At 40.0% G+C, this 21855-nt stretch overlaps 1 protein-coding gene across 3 annotated transcripts in view; it reads left to right on the top strand.

Moving 5' to 3' along the window:
• Positions 1-13339, top strand: part of DAAM1 (dishevelled associated activator of morphogenesis 1) — a 164368-nt gene extending 151029 nt beyond the window's left edge. For all 3 annotated transcript variants that reach the window (XM_028100530.2, XM_088024578.1, XM_028100537.2), the window contains exons 21-25: positions 901-1008; positions 2513-2573; positions 5503-5634; positions 9142-9312; positions 10623-13339. In XM_028100530.2, coding sequence (XP_027956331.1) covers positions 901-1008; positions 2513-2573; positions 5503-5634; positions 9142-9312; positions 10623-10832 — 682 coding nt within the window. In that variant the 3' untranslated portion in view covers positions 10833-13339. The remainder of the gene's footprint in view (positions 1-900; positions 1009-2512; positions 2574-5502; positions 5635-9141; positions 9313-10622) is intronic.
• Positions 13340-21855: the final 8516 nt, after the last annotated feature.

Raw genomic sequence — 21855 nt, 5'->3', positions numbered from 1 at the left:
CCCATTCCAGTGAAATGAATCTCAGGTTGGCCCAGGCATCTGGGGTCCAGGTGACTGTAATGTGCACTGGAGTCAGGGACAACGGGACCAAACTACCACAGCTTGGCCTAACAGGCGGTGTTATCAGGCATCCACTTTTTCAACCCAGGTCAGTCAGGGTTCAGTCCTGTCACCACCAAAGAGGGAGCTGGGTTATGCAGTTAGGAGCTGAAATGTTGCTAAAATTAGGAAGTGGATTCTTGGCTGCAAGGATGTCCTGGTCATTATGGCACAGTCCTAGCCCACTTCAGGCCCAGCCCTACAGCAGGGGACCTCCTAACTTTTTGACCACCCTTCACTACAACCGCAAAACAGATGAGTCCGAGGGGACGAAAGCTAGCAAAATAAATGAGTCAGAGGGGGAAAAGTTATCATAGAGTTGAAAAAGCTTAAATGAGAATTATCAGTAAATTCTTATCAGTGAGTTGCTGCTCTCTACTTTTAGATTTGAAAAATAGCTGTCCTTTTTAGTGAATTAGGCATCCCTCAGTCCCCATCCCCCCCACCCCATCCTTATTGTGAGCCTCAGGGCACACCTTGTCTTTGGTAGGTATGTCCCCACTGGCAGGGGTTCCACTTCATTTCCATCATCCAGATTTTGAAGGATGCTCATTAGGAGGCAAAGTAGTAAATCTTGTTCCCTTACCTTTTGAAGATAAATGCTTCCTTTTGTCATGTGGCATGTAAATCTCAGGTAGGCTGTCCCCTATTCCCTTCTTTTGAGAATCCCTGCCTTGGAGGAATCTCCAAATTTTGAAGTGAATGCAGGAATATAGCATTCTTGCAGGTTCAGCCACCTGAATATGCAAATCATATACAGATATTAACCACGTTTAATACTTTTTCCGTTTTTAATTGTAGGAACATCACACTTCTGCACTATCTCATAACTATTGTGGAAAATAAATACCCCAAAGTCCTCAATCTAAATGAAGAACTGCGGGACATTCCTCAAGCAGCAAAAGTAAAGTAAGTACTTACAGGGAATTGTTTTAGTTTTTTTTTAATCACTTGAACTGTGCTTTAGCCATTGAGGTAGTCAGCTGGCATTGCATGAAGAGGGTCCTTCTGTTTGCTTTCCCCTGAAGAGCTTATGAAGTAAAGTTTGAATCCTATCCAAGTCACTGAAATATGTTACATGGTTTTGAATATATATGTTTTCTAGCTCTTTTGGGTAATTTTTAACTTCCAGAAAACCTAATTTTCTGAGTTATTAAGAGTATAAGAAAGGAATGTGGTTTCCCTAGTACTTTTGAAACGTAGTTCTATTAAATACAGGTAGGAGCACCCTTAGTCAACGAGGATACATAGCTAAGCAAATAGAACTTAAATATCAAGACGTTGCTAGTAATTTTCACATACGCACACACTCTCAGAAACCAAGGCAACCTTTTAATGGAAAGCAGTCTTTATGCAAATGAAGAAACTAAAAATAAAATGGAAGGTTGCCAAACTTTCACCACAGACTTCACACCACTTTTCAGAGACTGAAGAGCAGGCAGTTTTCCTTGTTCTTCTCTCCTCCTTTTGGCCCTTTAAAAATGTGTGTGTGTGTGTGTGTGTGTGTGTGTGTGTGTATTTAAAACTGTATCTTTTTGCAGTGAATTTGAAAAGTATGATGATGAGCAGGCTAATTTTTCCCTCTTTTTGTAGAATTTGTAGAAATGTGAGACATGAAATTAAAAAGTTAATTGAAATATTGGTGAATTTGTTTACATATGAATTATCTGAGAGGATTATGTTAATAATCTCTGATGTTTAAAGGCCATCAAATAGAAAGTTTTATAGGAGAAGCCCAGGAAACTTTCTCTATACAAAAAGACGGTGAAATCTAGTTAGTACAATTTTAAGAAGTATCATTGTTGACTGAAATTTAAGCCATCACCAGGGTACCCGCCGGCTCAGTGAATAGAGCATGCCACTCTTGATCTCGGGGTTGAGTTTAAGCCCCGTGTTGGGTGTAGAGATTACTTAAAAATAAATCCTTTAAAATAAAAATAAATTTAAGCCATCACCTTTATAATATTCACATGACCTGAACTTCCGTGAAGAGCAATGCAGTTATTACAAAGAGTACAATATGAGCATGATTGTGGATAAGAGTTTCTTTTACTTGTTTGAAGGGAGCCATGTATGGCAAAAAAACTTATTTCCACGTATAATAATTTGCTTAAGTCAGATTTTCGTGAGATTGAAATCTGAAGTATTTTTGTACAGATGGGAGACATTTCTATTCTGCTATTTTTAATCTATAAAATATACCTGTTGGCTGTGGAAAACAGAAACCATAATTCCATATCTAAATTCCCTAAGTTTAAAATGTTATCTTTCTGTGAGATCGGAGCATGGAAGGGAATTTTAAACATTTAAAATAAACTAATGTGGACTCTCAAGCAGGAGATATGTAAACCCCTCATCTATTTAATACATTTAAGTCACATGTTGGTTACTAAAATGTTACTATTTACAACAGCATGACTGAGCTGGACAAAGAAATAAGCACCCTGAGAAGTGGCCTGAAAGCAGTAGAGATGGTGAGTATGTGTTTCTTTTTCTTAGTCCCAGTCTCTTCCCTATCCCTAGTGCTGATGATATCCAGCCTGGTGGTATGCCCGGGAGAAACATTTATTGATTAAAAAAATAATGAAGTAGGAAAACAAGAGCAGTGAAGAAGCAAAGGCAGGTTGTGTCACCCTGGTGACTCAGCTCCAGGATGTCTTGGGGGTATCGCAGGAGCAGGAACTGGGGAGATGGACCTAAAGTTGCACCAGTTTCCTACCTGTAAGGCAGGGCTCATTAAAGCAGGTTGGGCTAGATAATCTTCAGGGATCCTCTCTGTGTCCCCGTTCTATTAATAAGTGATGTTCTTTCTCAGAAGAGCAGTGGAATACCTCTGTTGTCTCGGAGTTGGTCCTTTGCAGAGTATTTATTGAACAGACAAACATTTGGGTGTACGGTCCATTCTCAAGGCCAGAGGTCATGATGATTCAGAGTCCTTGCCCTCTAGGTGTTGCAATGGCCAAGAGCAGTTGGTCTGCTCTTGAGAACACATCCAGATAAGCACAGGGATTACAAAGGTGCCTTGAGGAAGAAGGGTGGATTTAGGTTAGTCCAAAGCTTGTGGAATGATTGGCATATATTAGAGGAAGCTTCTCTTCTCGAGGAGATGAACTTTGAGCTGTGACTTAGGAGGAGGGTGGAGTGAACTCAAGTATACAGGAGCGAGGTTGTCCCTGGGCCAGGCCTCTGTGGAAGGAGAGCAGGCCACGCCACTGGAGGCAGAGGAGTCAGTGGGCTTACACATGGCCCCGGCCCCCGAGCGCCACGTGGGTACCACCCAGTGCTGCCTCGAGCCAGGAGGCGGGTCAGGACAAGGAACCTCCTCAGGAGAGTGGTCCTAGCTCTGGCCTAGCACTAAACAAAGGACACTGCTCTGCAGACAGCTTGGAAGGGTGCCCTTCTCTTAAGTATCTTTCAGATCTTTTATCAGCAATGCCATGAGGACCCTCCTTTTCTTTTTTTAATAGTAAAACTATGCCATAGAAAGCACTTGATGTCATTAAAGACAGAACTCTAAGATAAAAGTTAAAGTCACAATATCTAATCTTTTTCTGTTTGTTTTTAATAAATTAGGGAGCATGTAAGGCTTTTTTTTTTTCTCCCTTTTTGGGGGGTCGGGAATGCTCTTTCAAAAGTAAAGGAGATGAACTGAATGAAATCTTTTTTTGCCAATCCCAGTAGGCCAAGACACTGAGTGAGCAGCAAGTAGGATGGTGCTTCTCAGATTTCAGAGGCCCAACTGGTTAAGGGCAGTTTGGGATGAGACTTGTTTTATAGCCTTCTCTTGGTTCCCATTTCCTCCCAGTGGAAGGCTTTCTTGACACTAGTGTGGCAGTTATGACAGCCCTAAAGACTGGTCATGGATGCTCTGACCTTTGCATCTAAGCTAGTTTAGAGCATCGCATGGGGAGGGGTCCTGGTGGGGAGGAAGTTTTGGGTTTGGGGTCTTTTAAAAGTAGTTGTGCTGAAATCTCTCCAGCACCTGGGTCATGTACACTGTAACACACTTTTCATAAGAAAGGGACTACAGAAACCTTCCGTCCCCCTGAGCATGCATGTCAAGATGTAGCACCCAAAGGAAATAATGGGAGGCAGACCTTGGCCTGTCTAAATATTCATGAATCCTAATTGTTTTTGACACAAATGGATTATATTGTTTGAAGATACCAAAGATGGAATTCTTAATTTGAATGAAATGAGATTATACATGAATGAAACACTTTAAAATTTTATCTCTGTGCCTCACATAGATACATACTCACTTTCAAGGCCAAAGCGCTAGAATTGTGGCAATTTATTCCAACCAGAGCAAGTTCCATATTTTATAACTTTCCACTTGTGTTATTTCTTCGACTCTCGTGGTGATGTGGTTATTGCCTGCTTTTTTACAAGTGAGGAAACTGAGGCCCAGGCCACTTGTCACGGATAAGAACCAAATCAGTGGTGGAGCTGAATCAGAGCCCATAGCCTGTGACCTCTCCATGCCTGCTTGTTAGTGCCTCTGCCAAGGCAGTTAGGGAAGAAAATAGGTGCAGGTTAAGTCAGTTGGTGCCCATTGTAGCTGTTGCTGAGACTATGGAGTCAGACAGACCTGAGTTCAAATTCTAGTTCTTTGACTTATCAGCTTTGAGCTAAGCTTTGGCTTTGAGCCAAGAATTTAATCTCTCTAAACCTCAGTTTATGTGTCTGTACAATGAGGACAATAATCCCTCACTCACAGAGAGTGGGATTAAGAAAGTGCATCTGGCAGTGGTTGAAATTAATTACTAAAATTAGATTTGAATCATCTGTGTGTTCATCACCCTGGTAATGGAGAATATGGGTAATTAATAAGACACTAATACTTCTACCTGTCTGTTCACAAAAACAAAATAGTATAGCCAAGAAGAAAAATGGTAGATGATTATGGTGCCAAACACTACAGTTGAAGTTCCACTGACCCAGATATCCACATGGAGAAAGTCAGCAGACTTGGCCAGAGGGAAAGAAGGAGAAATCAAGGAATCAGAATTACCAGAATTCTGAGCACAGAATATCAACAATCGAACTACCTTGCTTTCAGTCACACACCTTTGGAATCCAATTTGCTCTCCTTATTTAACTTTTATTAACTATCTAAATGCTAATCTACTTACGTCCTAAAGCTAGTATAAGAAATCACACTGTTAAAGTACTCAGATGATTGGCTAAATTGCTGTTTGCAAATATGTGGGGGTGCACGTGGGCATGGCTCTGGCGTGGTAGACAGAAGGGCCAGGGGACCTAGGGTATCACAAAGTGCTTTAGAGTACATTTTGATGTGTTCGCCATTCTGACTTATTAAATTCGAGGTATATGGAAAATCAGACAAGGTGAGTCCGCATTTGAAGCCTTCCTTGACGTTATCCGCTTCCTGTGTTTAAGGAGCTGGAGTATCAAAAGTCTCAGCCCCCACAACCCGGAGACAAGTTTGTGTCTGTTGTCAGCCAGTTCATCACAGTGGCCAGCTTCAGCTTCTCTGATGTGGAGGACCTTCTAGCAGAAGCTAAAGACCTGGTAAGTTTCCCCTTGCATACTGAGTGTTGTTTAACAGGGCTGATACCTGCAGATGTTCAACATTTTCATATCCAGGGCTGTGATCAATTGAAATACACCCTTTTTGTCTGACTGGCTTGTGTCGCCTTTAGGTTAGCAAGACCTCAGAGTATCTGGATGGTGTAATACCAGTAAAGATTTTGCAATTTTCTCATGGTTGATTTGGATTAAAGTTAACTCTGGGAACCAGAAAAGAGTAGATTACGAAGACCAGAGGCAGGATAAAATGTGAGATAGGTGTGACCAAGGCCACGTGTCCCAGTACCTGTAAGTTATATGCTCTCCCGAGATACAGACTTAGGGCAGGAGATTCCCTCTTAAAATCTCCAGCAGAACTTATTAAAGGAGATACACTTTTTTTTTAATGTTATGTTAATCACCATACATTACATCATTAGTTTTTGATGTAGTGTTCCATGATTCATTGTTTGCGTATAACACCCAGTGCTCCATGCAATACGTGCCCTCTTTAATACCCATCACCAGGCTAACCCATCCCCCCACCCGCCTCCCCTCTAGAACCCTCAGTTTGTTTCTCAGAGTCCATCGTCTCTCGTGGTAGGAGATACACCTTAATTCACAACCTCATGACAAGAGGCATACGTTTTAATAATACAGCACTTTATATGATTTTTGCTATTTCAAAATTTTGTTTTCCTCTAAAGGAAAAGTTTTCATTGGCAATAACTAGGACCTTAGCTCCTCCCCCTTCCCACTATTTCCTTTTCCAAAATACATACACATTTATATACATGTGCATGTACACATTTGCTCATTTTCTCTCACCCCGCTTTCTCATTGTTAATAAGTGATCTTAAGCCCCTACCCCATCCTGTCGAGCTCTTCCACAATGCTCATCTCTCAGTTGCCACAACAGTCTTTAGCTTTAACTTTCCTTTGAAACTTGAGTAGTGGATGTCATTTCCCTGTAATCATCCGTTTAGTAATACATATGGATGATTGTTTATGTATAGTGTACATACACAACTGCTTACAGTTCAGAAGAAGACTGTATTAGGATACATTAGGTAGTCTCAACCATAAACCCCGCCTCCAACATGATTAAATAAATGGAAAGATAATGTATGGTCAGAGGACTGCTGTTAAAAGTCCAGCTTTTGCTGTCCCATGATTGATGTCGGCAACGTCCACTGCCATAGCCCCCATCCCCCACCCATGTCTTAGGTATGCCTCACCACTTTGGATGATACAGATCTGTAAAGGAGGGGACGCCCGACCCTCACCCCAACCAGGCAGTATAGAATCTACTGCCTTGAGGGCTCAAACATTTTTATAAGAATCCACCCTACAGTTAATTTTTGATGTAAAAACACATGCTTGCGCACAACCTACTTTTTTTTTTTTTAATTTTAGTGTGGGAACTTTTAGTCTGGGACTAGTTTTCTTCAGATTTCTAAAACTAAAATATACATGACTTCATCATCACTAGAATTCCTAGATAAAAAGATCATTCAGGATGGCTTGGAGTGCATGAACTTGAATGTTTTGGAGACTCAGTTGTAGGCCGTCTAATGCCATTTTGTTCATACCAGAACTTTTAGAAATTAGCTTATAAAGTCATGAAGGCAAGCTAGAGCTTTGCATGTGGCATGTGAACAATGTATTTGTCCCTAAAGAACTCTGGTTTCCAATAGAATATTTCCAAATAAGTAAAACATTGAGAACAACTCCTCAGTGAAGAGAGAAACAGCAAAAGAACATTTTTATTATAAATTTAAAGATATGACATGACAACTATAAGATGTCATACGCACACACATGTAACTTTGTAATTGTTTTATCTCAGAATAAATATTGAGGGGGAATTGGAGGAAGGTAGTCAAAAAGTACAAACTTCCAGTTATAAGATAGTTAAGTATAGGGGTTGTAATGTACAACGTGATGATTGTAGTTAACACTGCTGCATGCTATGTTTGAAAGTTATTAGGAGAGTAGACCCTTCGTGTGTATCTGTATGGGGTGATGGATGTTAACTAAACTTACTGTGGTAATCATTTCACAATATATTGAAGTCAAGACATTATGCTGTACACCTTAATTTTATACAGTGCTATATGTCCATTATATTTCAGGAAAACTAGGCAGTAAAATAAAAGAGAATAAGTACTGAAAACATTTACTAGAGAGAGATAGTATTACTGAAATATCAGAAAAAAATATAAAGGCAAGTAATGCAAGAAAAATAAAAGCAATTAGGAAATCTTGGGTTGGGGGCACTGCACAAACACTTCATAGTCTAAATGAAGAGAATTAAAGATCTGGAAAATGTTAAGTAGTTGATTAGGCATAGGGAATGAGAATTCATTTGACTCTAAGCTGGAAACACCTTCCTTAGCAGCTTAGGAGTAATAGCATTAGATCCTTACAGAGGGAAGAAAAATTCTAACAAACATTATGACTGGCATTGAACATTATTTGGTTAGTCATGATACTGCTAAGACTCCTAAGAGCATGTGATCTTGAGTTATGAAGAAAACCACCAGGAGAACTAAGACTAGAAGAGTACAGTATAGGGAATATAGTCAGGAATAGTGTAATAACATTTGGTGACGGACTACACTTTTCCTGGTGAGCCCTGCGTATTGTATAGAATTGTTGATTCATTGTGTTGTGTACCTGAAACTAATATAACACTGTATGTTAATTATACTTCAGTTTGAAGAATTAATATATTAAATAAACTGACACATTCACCAACCCAAAGGAAAAAAGAAAAACCGAGGAGATTGGAAATAACTATTCTGTTACAAATAACTGTATACATATATTGGTATTAATTTTTTTAAATTCTCCCTTAATATTTTGCATTTTAGCTGTTTTGAGAGGATTTGCACTGAGAGGGGTTCTCTCTTAACAAAGGATTTGGAATAAAGTTGTCTTCTCAGTCATAAATCCAGGGTTGCCTTAATGATTCCATAGTCCGTGACTGTTTTCTAGCTGAGGCCCAGGAAATATCACAATACTAGCATTACTTAGGATTAGGAAAAGCAGCTAAGAAGCACTGGATCCCATTTGCTTTTGATATTAACCATATGGCACCAATAAATGATATTAAACTACTTCAAAGAAAAGTTAAAAGTCCAAGTTTCCCTACCCCTGCCGAGTTTGCTATTAGTTTTATGTCTTGAGTGCTCTGCCCTATGATATTTTGCTTTCTTGTTTTTACTACTGTTTAGTTAATAAAAAGTCAGAGTAGGTCATCATTGGTGTTAAGCTGAAATGAGGTGGAAAAGAATAAATGGTTTCAAAAGTCAAGGAGTATTAAATTTTTTACTTTAGTGGTGATTGATGGGCCTGTTCAGCAGCCAAAGATAAATACAGGCTCACTAAAATCCAGCAAGTTACATTTGACTCTTTTTGAGCTTCACTACTTCTAGAGAGATTTCTGTTTGATCCCAGAATTCCCTTGGAACCCTGAACTTCTTAAAACTCACTTTTTTCCCCCAGTTTACTAAAGCAGTGAAACACTTTGGGGAAGAGGCTAGCAAAATCCAGCCGGATGAGTTCTTCGGCATTTTTGATCAGTTTCTTCAAGCTGTGGCAGAAGCCAAACAAGAGAACGAAAACATGAGAAAGAAGAAGGAGGAGGAGGAACGCCGTGCTCGCATGGAAGCCCAGGTAAGAGAAGGAGGGCATCGCCGTTCCCACCTCCTGGAAGTGCCGTGTGCCCGTGCTGCAGCTCCTTGGTGTGCAGAGGGGGTTGTGATGCACCTGCAGGAAGGAGGGCATCAAGGTGCTCTCTAGAATGCTGCTCGGAGTTTAAATCTGTGTAAGTTTCTCTTGGGCAATCTGGCAATATATCCAAAGCCTGAAAAAATATATGTCTACATCCTCTGACATGGAGTTTCATTTCTTAGAAATTATTCTAAAGAAATAATCATAAGTTAAGGGCGCCTGGGTGGCTCAGTTGGTTAAGCGACTGCCTTCAGCTCAGGTCATGATCCTGGAGTCCCAGGATCGAGTCCAGCATCGGGCTCCCTGCTCAGCAGGGAGTCTGCTTCTCCCTCTGACCCTCTTCCCTCTCATGCTCTCTATCTCTCATTCTCTCTCTCTCAAATAAATAAGTAAATAAAATCTTTAAAAAAAAAAAAAAAGAAATAATCATAAGTTTGCCCAAAGAGAACAGCGGTCTTTATAATAGCCCTCACATGGAAACAACCTCAACATTTACCAACCAGGCATTAGCTTCAAATGGTACAATAGCTACATAATGGAATATTTATGCAGTCCTTTAAAGTCATGTTTTCAAAGAATATTTAATGATAAAAGAAAGCTAACAAAATTATTTCTATGCAAAATCTTTTTTTTTTGGTAAGGTAAGTGTTAATAAGGAAAATGATAGTGGTGGGGTACACCCCCAGCACGTTCACAATGGTTATCTCTTAACAGTAGGATTAAGGGTGATTTTCCCACTTTTGTTTATATGAATTTCTAAATTTTCTATAATGTACATGTATAATTTGGCTTTTCATAAACTCATGTGTAGCAGGCTCCAGGCATCCACAGGAGATACAAGCTGAGCCTTTGATGTGAGGAGAGTGGCCCGATGAGTGTTTGCTTTAGTCTGTCTGTACCATCAAAGAAACCAGTATTTGGGGTCTGTTCAGTGATAACTTCCTGGTTCCATTGTAGCAACAGGAATTGCCTCGTTGCTCTTGTTTTAACTAGAATATCATGAGGTTTACCTAGATTCTAGATGGTGAGTGTCTAATCACAAAGTAGTGGTCATCTTTCTTCATTATTCCTTGCTTCTACAATAAGACCTCAAGTCCCAGTCCCCCCTCTCTCGTGAGGTCCGAGGGCTTAGCAGCTATTGGATGCCCATGCGTTGATGTGATTGGAGTACGGCCATACTTCAAGGGCTTCATCTCCACTGAAAACAAAACAACGCTTTGACACTTCTGTAAGAGGTTGCTTTCTATTTGCAGCTCAAAGAACAACGTGAAAGGGAACGTAAAATGAGGAAAGCAAAAGAGAATAGTGAAGAGGGCGGAGAGTTCGATGACCTGGTTTCAGCTCTACGCTCAGGAGAAGTATTTGACAAAGACCTTTCTAAACTGAAACGGAATCGCAAGCGTATTACCAACCAGATGACGGACAGCAGCCGAGAGAGACCAGTCACAAAACTTAATTTCTAATTTTCCTTGGATACTTTTTTAGAACGCTCGTTAGCAGCCCTTTGAAGTGACTAGAACTTTTCATTACACTGCCTTGCAATCCAAACAGTGGCAATTTTTTCCTTCATCTGTGAGTGAATGCGTGAATGTATGTGTATGTAAATGTATGTGTATATATATATTAAAAAAATGTATATAGAAGTCTGAGTGTTGTCTGGAGACCTATATGTATGGTTAAAAAAAAAAATCTATGTTAATGTATGTGCTCAGAAACCCTTTGTGTTTGCATTTGTAATGAGTATGGTTCATTTTCTTCCCCTGAACACCACGGCTATTCAGAAGCACAATGCTATCTCCTGAAAGAGATGACAGAGACATTCCCTAGAGTAAAAAGGAAAAGCAAAAGCAAAAAAAAAAAAAAAAAGACTTGAGAAATATTTTATGGTTTCCAAGCTTGGTATACTTTGAAATTATTTTCACTGGTGAAACTGGTTGGAAAAATATAGATTTAAAATGGTTTTTGATAGTTGACGATGTGACACTGGTGTAGGCCATCAGTGACTGATAGGACCAGCTTAGAATTTCCGACATTGGTGTGGGGGTGCAGTCTGTAAATGTTTATTGAGAACATCTTGCACACAATCTGAATTATGTAGAATGTCAATCAGACTTTTTTTTATATATTTAAAACTTGGGCATCAATTTTTTTCCCCTAATTTCATCGAGTTCTCTGCCAAGCGCTCTTGAAGATTTCTTTACATTGCTTTTGAAAAGAACACTGTTTATCTAAATGCAATTCATGCTCTTGTTAAAGAACAAGGTTGCCAGAATGTGCTTGTTGTTATAACAATAGAGATATAAACTTTAAAAATAAAAATTTCCCACCCAAGACCTAAAAGGAGGGATTCTCTGAAGGGATAAAAATTATTTAAAATTTTTTATGGGGTGCCTTTCTTTCTTTCTTTTTTTTTTTTTTTCCTATTTTGTAGGACAAGCTGCATCTTCTGTCTATATGGGTCTGGACTAAAGGACACTTAGTGAATGAACAGAATGTCAACAACACCAACAGAGATGCCAAGATCTATTTATCTCTAAGTATGTTTGAAGTGGTTTATTGTTTATATATTGTCATTTTAAATTGTGTGTCAATAAAGCTACCTGTAAAATTTCAGTCCAAAAGATAAAGCTCTCAGGGAGAAATGAATAAAAACAATGAACATTAGAAAATAAAATATAGATACTTACCATTAACCTACCAACTCTTAATATCCTTAAATTATATATAAAGAGGACTGTTACTTTTTTTTTTTTTTGGCTTTGCTTTATTTATTTGTAGTGGGGGAGGGGGGCTAAGATTCTCTCTTTTCTTTCTATCAATCCTGTTGTGGTTGGGTTTCCTGTGGAGAGAGTAGTTTGTCCTGTTGCACTAGAACATTATTTACTCACTAAATTGAGTTTTTCAGTCAATTAACAAATATTTATTAAACACCTACTATGTGCCAGGCTTAGTAGGGCTACAGTAATAAGCAAGACAAAGTCCCTGCCCCAAGGAGCTTATGTTCTAATGGGGATAAAGGGGTGAATAGAATACCAGTATGCGCTGTACAGGAATCATGCTATTTAAAAATGATCTGTATAAACTATAATGCTTAGTGCAGATGGCAAGGTCTCTGCACTATGTGAAAGCTGTGAAATAGTGCTCTAAGAATTGTCAAGAGCAGTGGTTTTATGTTTTTTCCCCCTCATTGCAAACTTAGAGACTTTCTACCCATTTTATGGAAGTAAATAACTCTAGCTCATAAGGCAGTCATAAACTCACAGCAGAGGTTGTGCTCCCCAGCCCCTAGTAACCAAGGTCTGCAAATCCACCGGGTTAAAGGTGCAGACAGAGACTTTGCTCCAAAAGCCTTGAAGATTAGGAATGGGAGATGCTGGTGGATGTGTCTATTCCTTAACAAAAGTGCCTCTATCTTCTTTTCTATTTATAGCAAGAGAAATTTGGTCTGGCTCAATTTTGGAACTGTATTTTGAAAATGACTTTGTTTTACAGTTTAAGGAATGGACAAGTGGATGGAGTGTCACATAAAGGAGCAAGCCCATGTAGTGTGTCCCTCTTGCCCTTTGTAATCATCCTCATTTTGATACGGCCATCCTGGTAGGCCTTACCATTTCCATCTTTGGTTTCTTTCCCCAAAAGCTTTGTGCAGGTAATTCCATGTGCCATTGTTGAAAAAAAAATCTACTTTTTAGATTGGTGCTGGTGTAAGTAGCCACTTTTCTCTCTTGGGTGTGTATTTTAAAGTTTTTTGTTTGTTTTTTTAAATTAATGCCAAAAAGAAAGCATTATAATTTGTAAACTTAATTATATGTCTTGTATCTTATTAGCTTAGTAGTTGGAACCTCTTAGTCTTTAGGTGCAAGACTGTTGTTATAGTACCAAGAAAAAAAATGTTGTATGTGCTATGAGATTGTACTTTTTTTTAAAAAAGCAATATGCAATAAAGAGACGAATTCATTGGGTGTATGTATATGCTCTCTGTGAGTTATTAAAACAGCATTATCAAACTTCTTTGTACTTTGCACTATTAAATTTAAATATTGACAATTGTTTGCTAAGTCAAGAACATGTACATATTTTTTAGCTTGTACATACTAGACCTAGAATTGTACAGTTTTTTGCTCTGGTAGCATTCAGTATGTTCACAGACTAATATATGCTACCTCTTTCTGTCACTTTTCTATAACCTCTTTGTATGACTCCATAGAGTTACAGTTTCTCAGCATGGCTACTGGTGAAATTATTCAACTGGTGATACAGAAAAGAATGTCTGGTCTCGAGAATCAAAATTGTTTTCATTTTGAAGCATTTTGTTTTTTAAAATTAATTTATGACATAGGTCAAGATGAGAAGTATCACCTGTACAGAACAAGGGATGTGTATTATATCCTCTGAAAATTGGGGCTTTTTCTTGGCCCCACGTTGCTTTGGTTGCCTGGCCGTCCTCAACCCAATTTGAAGTCAAGCTGAAAACAAATTGTCCTGGTGGTTGATAGAGGACCTAAGCACTTCTGATCTTTGGAATGGACTCATGATGGTCTTAAAATTGCCAACTGTCTTGTATTTCATCTAGTCCGTGGGTACTACATGGTATCCAAAGACGACTACTTTTCTCCTACACAGGGCATTCAGATGGAAGAGAGCTTTCTGCATGGTAGACAGTTTTTTTATTCCATCCCATAAACTGTACAATTACCAATTTGTACATTTGGGTGTGGAGCTGTGTACAAACCCACCTAGACCCTCAGTTGCTCATGGAGTATTGATAGAAGTAGAGAAAAATACGAAACTTTCAGATCATTACATTTCCTTTTACGTCTTCAATTTCCCCTAAAAAAGTCATTGCTGGGGGAAAATGTGCTTCTGTTAAAGGGACTAAGCTACTTGAACCCTCCAGGACTTTGCTCCTTTTCTGTAACCTAACATGGGTTTATGTGAAGCAAAAGGATAATCTTTATTAAACTAGTTTAGACGCAGTTATTCAAAAGATCAAGTTCTGAGTTTTCTGAGTAGTTTTTTTTTTTTTTAAATAACATCAGCTGTTTCCTACCAAGTAGTAAACCTAAAATAAGAACTCCCAAGCTTTAACAGCTACTTGATACCATTCGGTTCCAGATCACTAGGTAGCTTCAAGAACCACTGGACTGTGTGTAGATCTAAAGTCAGGGTTCTAGGGCTTTTTGCATCCAAGTCATTTACAGAACATCACTATGTTGGGCTAGGTGCCCATTTTTTTCAAAGTGGTGTATATATTGGTTTGTCTCTCTATCCCTGTGCCCCTGTTAATATGAACTCTACTGAAATCTAAAAACCTGGTGAGTCTACCATTAAGAGATGGCTTAAAATCCATAGTTCTTTATCTTGGAGAAAGTTTGGAACCCCTGGAGGAAGGAGTTTCCTGTTTATAAGGATTTTCATGTTTTCCATAGCAAAGACGAATCAGAATTATTTTTCACTGGTCTTGGGGGGAAAACCTCGATCTAACCTTTGGTCTTTTCCCTGACATGGTTTTGTCTACTGCAATCAACTATGTTTCCATGGTGTCAAACAAATAACATGAACATGGGATTGCACACTAAGGGTTTTTGACAAAGGAGATCCTTATTTTTATCAAACCTTGATAATAGTTTTCTTCCTGCATGGGAAAAAGAGAGGTCCCCAAGTATAATTTTCTCATGTCATTTACATAAAGTATTTGTTTTTATGCTTCTATGCCTACAGTTTCTTCTACTGGAAGGAGGAAGAAACAGTTCTATATTGATCTTCGGTACCATCTCCCATTTCATTTATACCCATTATGGTCATGTGGGGACATTGCTATGGCAAAGGAACCTGCAGTCCCCCGCCATGGGATGGTGAGCATCTCTTTTTAGTGTCCTCACCCCATTCTCCGACCCCCACCTCCAGTGTAGAGGAACTGCCTTGACTTTCCTGGGATGGGGAGGGGTGCCCAGAGAGGAAGTGATTGTAATGCTGAGCAGCAGCTCAGGAAGACAGGCACAGGGGAGAGAAGGAAGTGTCTCCACCAGCTGCTTAAAAAGAGAAAGGCCCGTGTGTGGATGGCCAAGACACTTCCCTACCAAACCAAGTCAAGTTCCCTTACTCCCTTTTACATACTCCCCTTAGCTAAACTCCCTTTGATGAATTTATTGTGCCTTTTGACTTCCCTAGTTCATTCACATCCGAGTGTATCACGCTGTGTGTAAAGCCCAACAGGGTAGCTTCTCACACTTCTTTGGACTTCCATCAGACCACTACCCTTTGAGACTTCAGCCCTGTCTCTAAAAGCCCCTGATTAACTCTTACACCCAAAGGATCTTGCTGTCCATTCCTTGACTCTTTAGAAAGCAGGGGAGTGGGGGTGGGGGGGGTCAGAAAATCACTAGTAAACTAATTCACACTTAGGCAGTTCAGATTATAAGCCTTTAGGATTTCCAGTTTAAGATAGTTTCTGCAAGTTGACTGTCATCTGAAGGCTCACAGGAAGAGCCTGGCCTTCTCTCTGTCGTTCTTCCCTCAAACCTCCACCAAAATAAAGTTTCAAAATAAAAAATTTTGCAGAAAATAGAGCTCTCCTACTGCCTTGAATGTGAGATATTTCACCTTGAAAAGCAACAGCTGTTTAGTGACCTGACATTTTTATGGCTGGTGAGTTCACACTAAAAGGTTGGACTTCTAACGTCCACTAGAGGCATTGCTAGGAGTGGGGGGTCCCTGCTAAAGGATTAATGCACTTAGGAAAGGAGATTCTCTTACATGACCTGGGGAAATGACGCTTTGAGGGCAATTAGCATTGACTTTCTTTCAAAAGAACACGCCAAAGGTGACCCTCATCGTGGACTTTCCCACAAGAGTGTGGCAAAGGTGAGCCCGCGAACAATCCTGAAATTATAGTCATTAAAGGATTCCCCGCGGAAGACGACTCCCAAGTTCCCTTGCGCTGATTTCTAAGCAACACCAGAACCTAAGAACTCACTTCCAGAGTTTGTCTGTTGCTATCAGATGTGAGCTGTAACCCTAGGCACGTCTCCCAAACACCTTTTTTGGGAAGTTCCAAAAGTTCCACTGCAGGATGTTGTAGTCCTGCCTCCGAGGCTCGAAGTCCCTGGGAGCTAGGGATTCGCTGCAGCCAACTCCCTCGCTAAAATTAAACCCACTTCTCCTAATTGCACGGTTTCTCAGTCACAGCCGGAAGCAGAGCCTCTGCCCTGGCTGCATGGAAGGAAAAGGTGGAAGGTCAATGTCTGAGGGCGGTTTCCATGTCAGCAGCGAAGAAGCTCACGTGAGGGCTTCCTTTTGTTTTACCAGGTAACTGTGGTAACACTAACGCCCAGAGTCCCACTGGGGCTGCACCAACACCACTTACGTGCATTGCTTTAGTCAGAAAATCAATGTATATCATCAACGGGGCTTTTCCCTAGAGAGGTTGTGGTAACCCAGGAGGAGTGTGGTTGGAAGAGGAGGAAGGAACAAATCAGAGTGAGTGGATGGGCCCCGCCGGAGTGCCGCGTTCTAACAGGTACTGCCTTGGAAGAGCAACTCCGACAAAAGAAAATGCATCCCACTGAGGAGGTTTGGAAACTGGCTCCCAGAAGCATCCACTGACAAGAAACTTGAAGCCTGCAAAACACATTACTAAGGCGGCAGGACAGCTGGCCTCCTATCTGAAGAGGGAGAAGACTTATTCTGTCTACACCAGTTGGCAGGGCTACAACCAATCGGTGAAAGTCACCAGCAAATTGAGGTCATCTTTTTTTTTTTTTTTAAACGTGGAGCCCAATGCAGGGCTTGAACGCCCCCACCCTGAGATCAAGACTTGAGCTGAGATCAAGAGTCGGTCACTTAACCGACTGAGCCCCCCAGGTCCCCCTAGAGCTCATCTTGTAGAGAACTTTCAAACTCCTTGAGCTGACCGGCCATCAGACCACTGCCTCCTGAGATACTGAGGTCACCCATCCTTAGAGACCTTCAAACCTGTAAACTCAGAAGTTCAGGACTAAGTGACAGGTTGGATAGATGATTTTTTTTTAAAGCTTTTTTACTTGGAAATAATTTCAAACTTAGAAAAAAATTGCGAAAATTAAAATAGCACAAGGAATACCTTATGCCCTTTTCTCAGGTTCACGTATTGTTAACATTTTACCCTGTTCGCGTCATCATTTCTCTTGTTCTCCCTTTGTGTGTGTGCATACAGATAATGTTTTTTTCTGAACTATTGGAGAGCAAGTTGCTTATATCATGGCCCTTGAAATTCCTGAGTATTGCAGTGTGCCTTTCCTAAGAGTAGGGAACCTCTCATACAGAACCTCAGTACGTTGATCGACCTCATGACTTTACATTGGTACTTGCATCTAACTAACCACCCAAGTTCCAATTTTGTCAGTTAATAGAACAATGAATATCCTTGATAGCCTTTCTCCCCTCCAGAAAAGGATCTAGTCCAAGATCAGATAGCACTTTAGTTTGTCATATTTTCCAGCCTCTTAACTCTCTGATCTTCGTGTGCTAGGATATGACAGTTTTGAACAATAGTCCTCTGGGAGGCAGAATGTCTATGTCGAATTCCCAGAAGCTGTGAACATGTCCCCTTACACAGCAAAGAAGACATTGCAGGTGTGATTAAGTAAGGATTTTGACATAGATTACCCTAGATCAGCCAGGCAGGCACAGTGTAATTACAAGCATCCTTTGAGGAGGGAGGCAGGAACCTCAGAGACAGAGAAAGAGATGTGAGGACAGAAGCAGAGGTTGGAGTACTGTGATTGCTGGCTTTGAAGATGGAGGGGCACCACAAGACAAGGAATACAAGCCCCCCCTTTTTTTTAACTAGAACTTTCTTTGTATTGTGTTTGTCTGATGTTTCTTTTTTGTTATGTTGAGGTTATCCATTGTGTGCTGGAATGCAGCATAGGTGCTATCAGAGGCACACAATGTTTGTCTGTTTCAAAATTGCTTCTTACATAACATGACAAAAAACTAACCTACTAGAGAATACAGAATCTACTTCTGCCCTCTTCTCCTTCCCCTCCCCACATCCTACTCTGTTCCAGACTGAGGACGTATGACCAAAAACTGTGTTCATAAATTACATGGATGGGTTCATTCTTTTTTTCTCTCCCTTTGGTATGGTTATAGTAATCATTTGAAATACACTCATTCATTTGTGCCCATTTTCTTTCAGCGTTACTGGATTTTGTCTCCTCATTCTTATTTAATTTTTATTTATTTTTGAACATGTAGGCTACTAACATTTCAAAACCAAAACTATATGAAAAGGTATATTCACTGAAGTGTCACCCTCCTGTATCCTTTTACCCCACTCCCTATCCCTACCCTTCCTTGTAGGTATCCAACTTTAGTGTTTTCTGATTTACCTTTCCTTTGTTTTTTTGTAATGATAAACAGATACGTGTGTGTTTACTTATTTTTCCTTTTTTTTTTTTTTCCACAAAAGATAGCATGCCACATGTGCTTCTTTACAGTGAGTCTTTTACACTTAATACCTGCTGGAAATTACCCTCCCTATCCATTCATACAGATCTTCAACCTCGCTCTTTTTTTTTTTTAACTCCATTGTGTGCAGGTAACACTGCTGATTCAACCAACCCCGGTATTTTCCAATTACGTATGACATGGCAGTAAATAACTTTGTGCATCTTTGTTTTTGGTCAAGTTATATTTCTAGTCTAAATTCCTGGAAGTGGGATCGTTGGGTCGAAGAATAGACACATAGGTCATTTTGTTCAAGATTGCTAAATTCCCCTTGTAGGGATGGCACCGTTTTGTATTCCCACCAGCAATGTGTATGTGTGCCTGATGAATTCAGTCTGTTCTCACAGTCTCCGCTGTCACCATCCCGGACACAGCACCATCCTCTTCCCTTCTGGGTCATGGCAATGGTCTCCTAACTGGTCTCTGCTTCAGCCTTTCCCCCACCTCCCCACACCCCATGGTCTGTTTTCAACACAACAGCCAAAGTGATGCTTTCGAAATGTATGTAAAATCTTATCACTCTACTTAAACTCTCCAGAGGCTTTCTATCTCACTTAGAAGTCAACGTGACAGTTCTCATAATGGCCTCCTACACCCTAAATGATCTGGACACTTGCCAGCACTGTTCCCCCTCTGACTTCAACCTCACTACTTTCCCTCTTCCTCCCTTGGCTCCAGTCGCACTGGCTTCCTCTTCTTCCTTGAGCATACCAAGCAGGGACCTACAGCAGAGCCTTTGCATTTCTGTTTCCTTTGCCTAAACCACTCTTTCCTTAGCTATGACATCACTTTCTCTGTCACCTCCTCCCCACCTTTCTTCCAACATAACCTTCTCGGTAATGACTTCCTCGCCACTCATTTTACAACTACAACCCACACCCTTCCCAGCACCTTTCCCTACTCTCTGCTCTATTTTCTTCATAAGACTTATATATATTTTGTGTATCATTTGTTTAATATGTCACCTTATCTTACCCAACCCAGTAAAATAAAAGCTCCATAAAGTCAGAGAAGTTTGTGGTGTTCACTGAAGATTTGCAGCACCAGGAACAAGTTCTAACATACTGGAGGATCTCAGTAAATGATCAGTCTCTTTCTCTGGCAAATTGAATATACAAACAGAGTTGATGTGAATAATGCAATTGATGAAATTGATCAATAGATTTTAAACAAAGATACAGTTGAAATGATAAACCCCTCTTTTCAAATGTTTATGGTAGTGTTTCTCAACAGTAGCTGTTATATTTTATGCTAAATAAAATTCTTTATTGTGAGGGCTGTTGTGTGCACTGTAGGATACTAAGCAGCATCACTGTCCTCTACCCATTAGCATACCTCCCCGAGTTCTGACAACCAAAAATGTCTCCAGACCTTGTCAGATGTGACCCTGGGGAGTAAAATTGTCCCTCATTGGGACCCATTTGCCTATGGTTACATTCCCAAAAATGAACCACACGTACACAAAAAGAATAGAATTTAACAATAAAAGTTTAAGCAAAAAACATCATACTCATTTGAGAGGAACATCCTCCAAAAAATATTGGGTCAGAGTGCACCAAAACTACATCTAAGATCTATTTATAATAAGGGTTGCCAGATAAAATACAGGACACCCAGTTAACTTGTAATTTCAGATAATAAATCATTTTTTTAGTATAAGTACATTCTGTACAGTATTTAGGACGTACACTAAAAATTTAATGTTTGTTTGAAATTAAAAATTTAACTGGAGATCTTATTTTTATTTGCTAAATCTGTCAAGCCTTATTTATAAAATTATGAATAGAACATCATTACATATAAAAATATAGCCGCTACACACAGAATATAGCAAAAACTGTACTCAAAGGCAAAGGCATGTTTGCTGATGCCTTCATTTCTTAAAAAGAGAAATGACTAAAAATGAACTAAAAGCTTGACTTAAAAATGAGAAAACAACCAAAATCAAACAAAGGAAAAAAAACAAGTCCAGGTCTATCTCACAGCTAAGTTAAACTGAAGGAGGAATCTTGCCCATTCTAGCCTTGCCAATAATACCCTAAGACCGGCGACTCTTGGACAGTGCTGGATACATTCTAACGGCGCTCCACATCTGCTCACCCTTCTTCTAGTGCTCCATCAATATCTTCTATTGATGTCTCTTTCCTTTAAATATATGACTTCCTATTTTCATCATGTTGTATAATGTCCATCAGATTTTGTCCCCCTGATCTTTTGACCAGAGGAAGCTCTTTAGTCACAAGTAGAGATATTATTGTTTAAGCTGATGCCTTCAAAAGGGGCCTACTTCACACACACACCCATTTAGTGGACTTAGTTTGGTTAACTGAGACCTAGAGAATCTTCCTGTCCCACTTATACATGATCCCCCAGCATCTTTACAGATGTGTTCAGTGTTTTCTAGGCATTTCCTTCATCCATCCTTTTACACATTTACAGGGAGCTTGCAATGCCTCTCTAAAGGCATCAGCACTCAAGAGGCATGAATCTGTGAGTGACTGGACTCCCCAAAGGAAGTGATTCTATCAAGCAATTTTGAGAACCAGGGTAGGAACAAAGAGGTAAGGCCTATTGTGTACAATTGGCTATCACCATATTGTCATTTCCTGGCCAATGTTCTTCTTATCAGCAGTGGCTCTGTTGCTGAATTTCAATTGGAAAGAGCATTACAAGGGGGAAAAAATCCAAATCTTTATGTAGTATTTCCTAGGTAGTAAACACAGGATTTCCTGCATCCGAAATGATTTCAACAAGTTGCCTCTTCCTTCAAACATGATCTGGTGACAAATGTGGGCCAGCGCAGAGATAAGCTTGCTGATTGAAATCTCCTCCAGCTGAGCAAGGGGTTTTGCCAAGTGTGCATCCGAGTTCACAAAGCTGTCCAGCCCCACCAGCCTGTGAACCACAAAAATGAGCGAGCATGTCACACTGCTTTCTACTTGGTCTTAGTATTTCATTTGATTACATGTCTCCCCAGGTAGAATCTAGAAGTAC

The sequence above is a fragment of the Eumetopias jubatus genome, unplaced genomic scaffold (genome assembly GCF_037043125.1).
Source record: "Eumetopias jubatus isolate StellerSeaLion01/CBP00866 unplaced genomic scaffold, mEumJub1_p1.0 scaffold_7, whole genome shotgun sequence".
NCBI lineage: Eukaryota > Metazoa > Chordata > Mammalia > Carnivora > Otariidae > Eumetopias > Eumetopias jubatus.
This window is presented reverse-complemented; position numbering and strand designations above follow the sequence as displayed.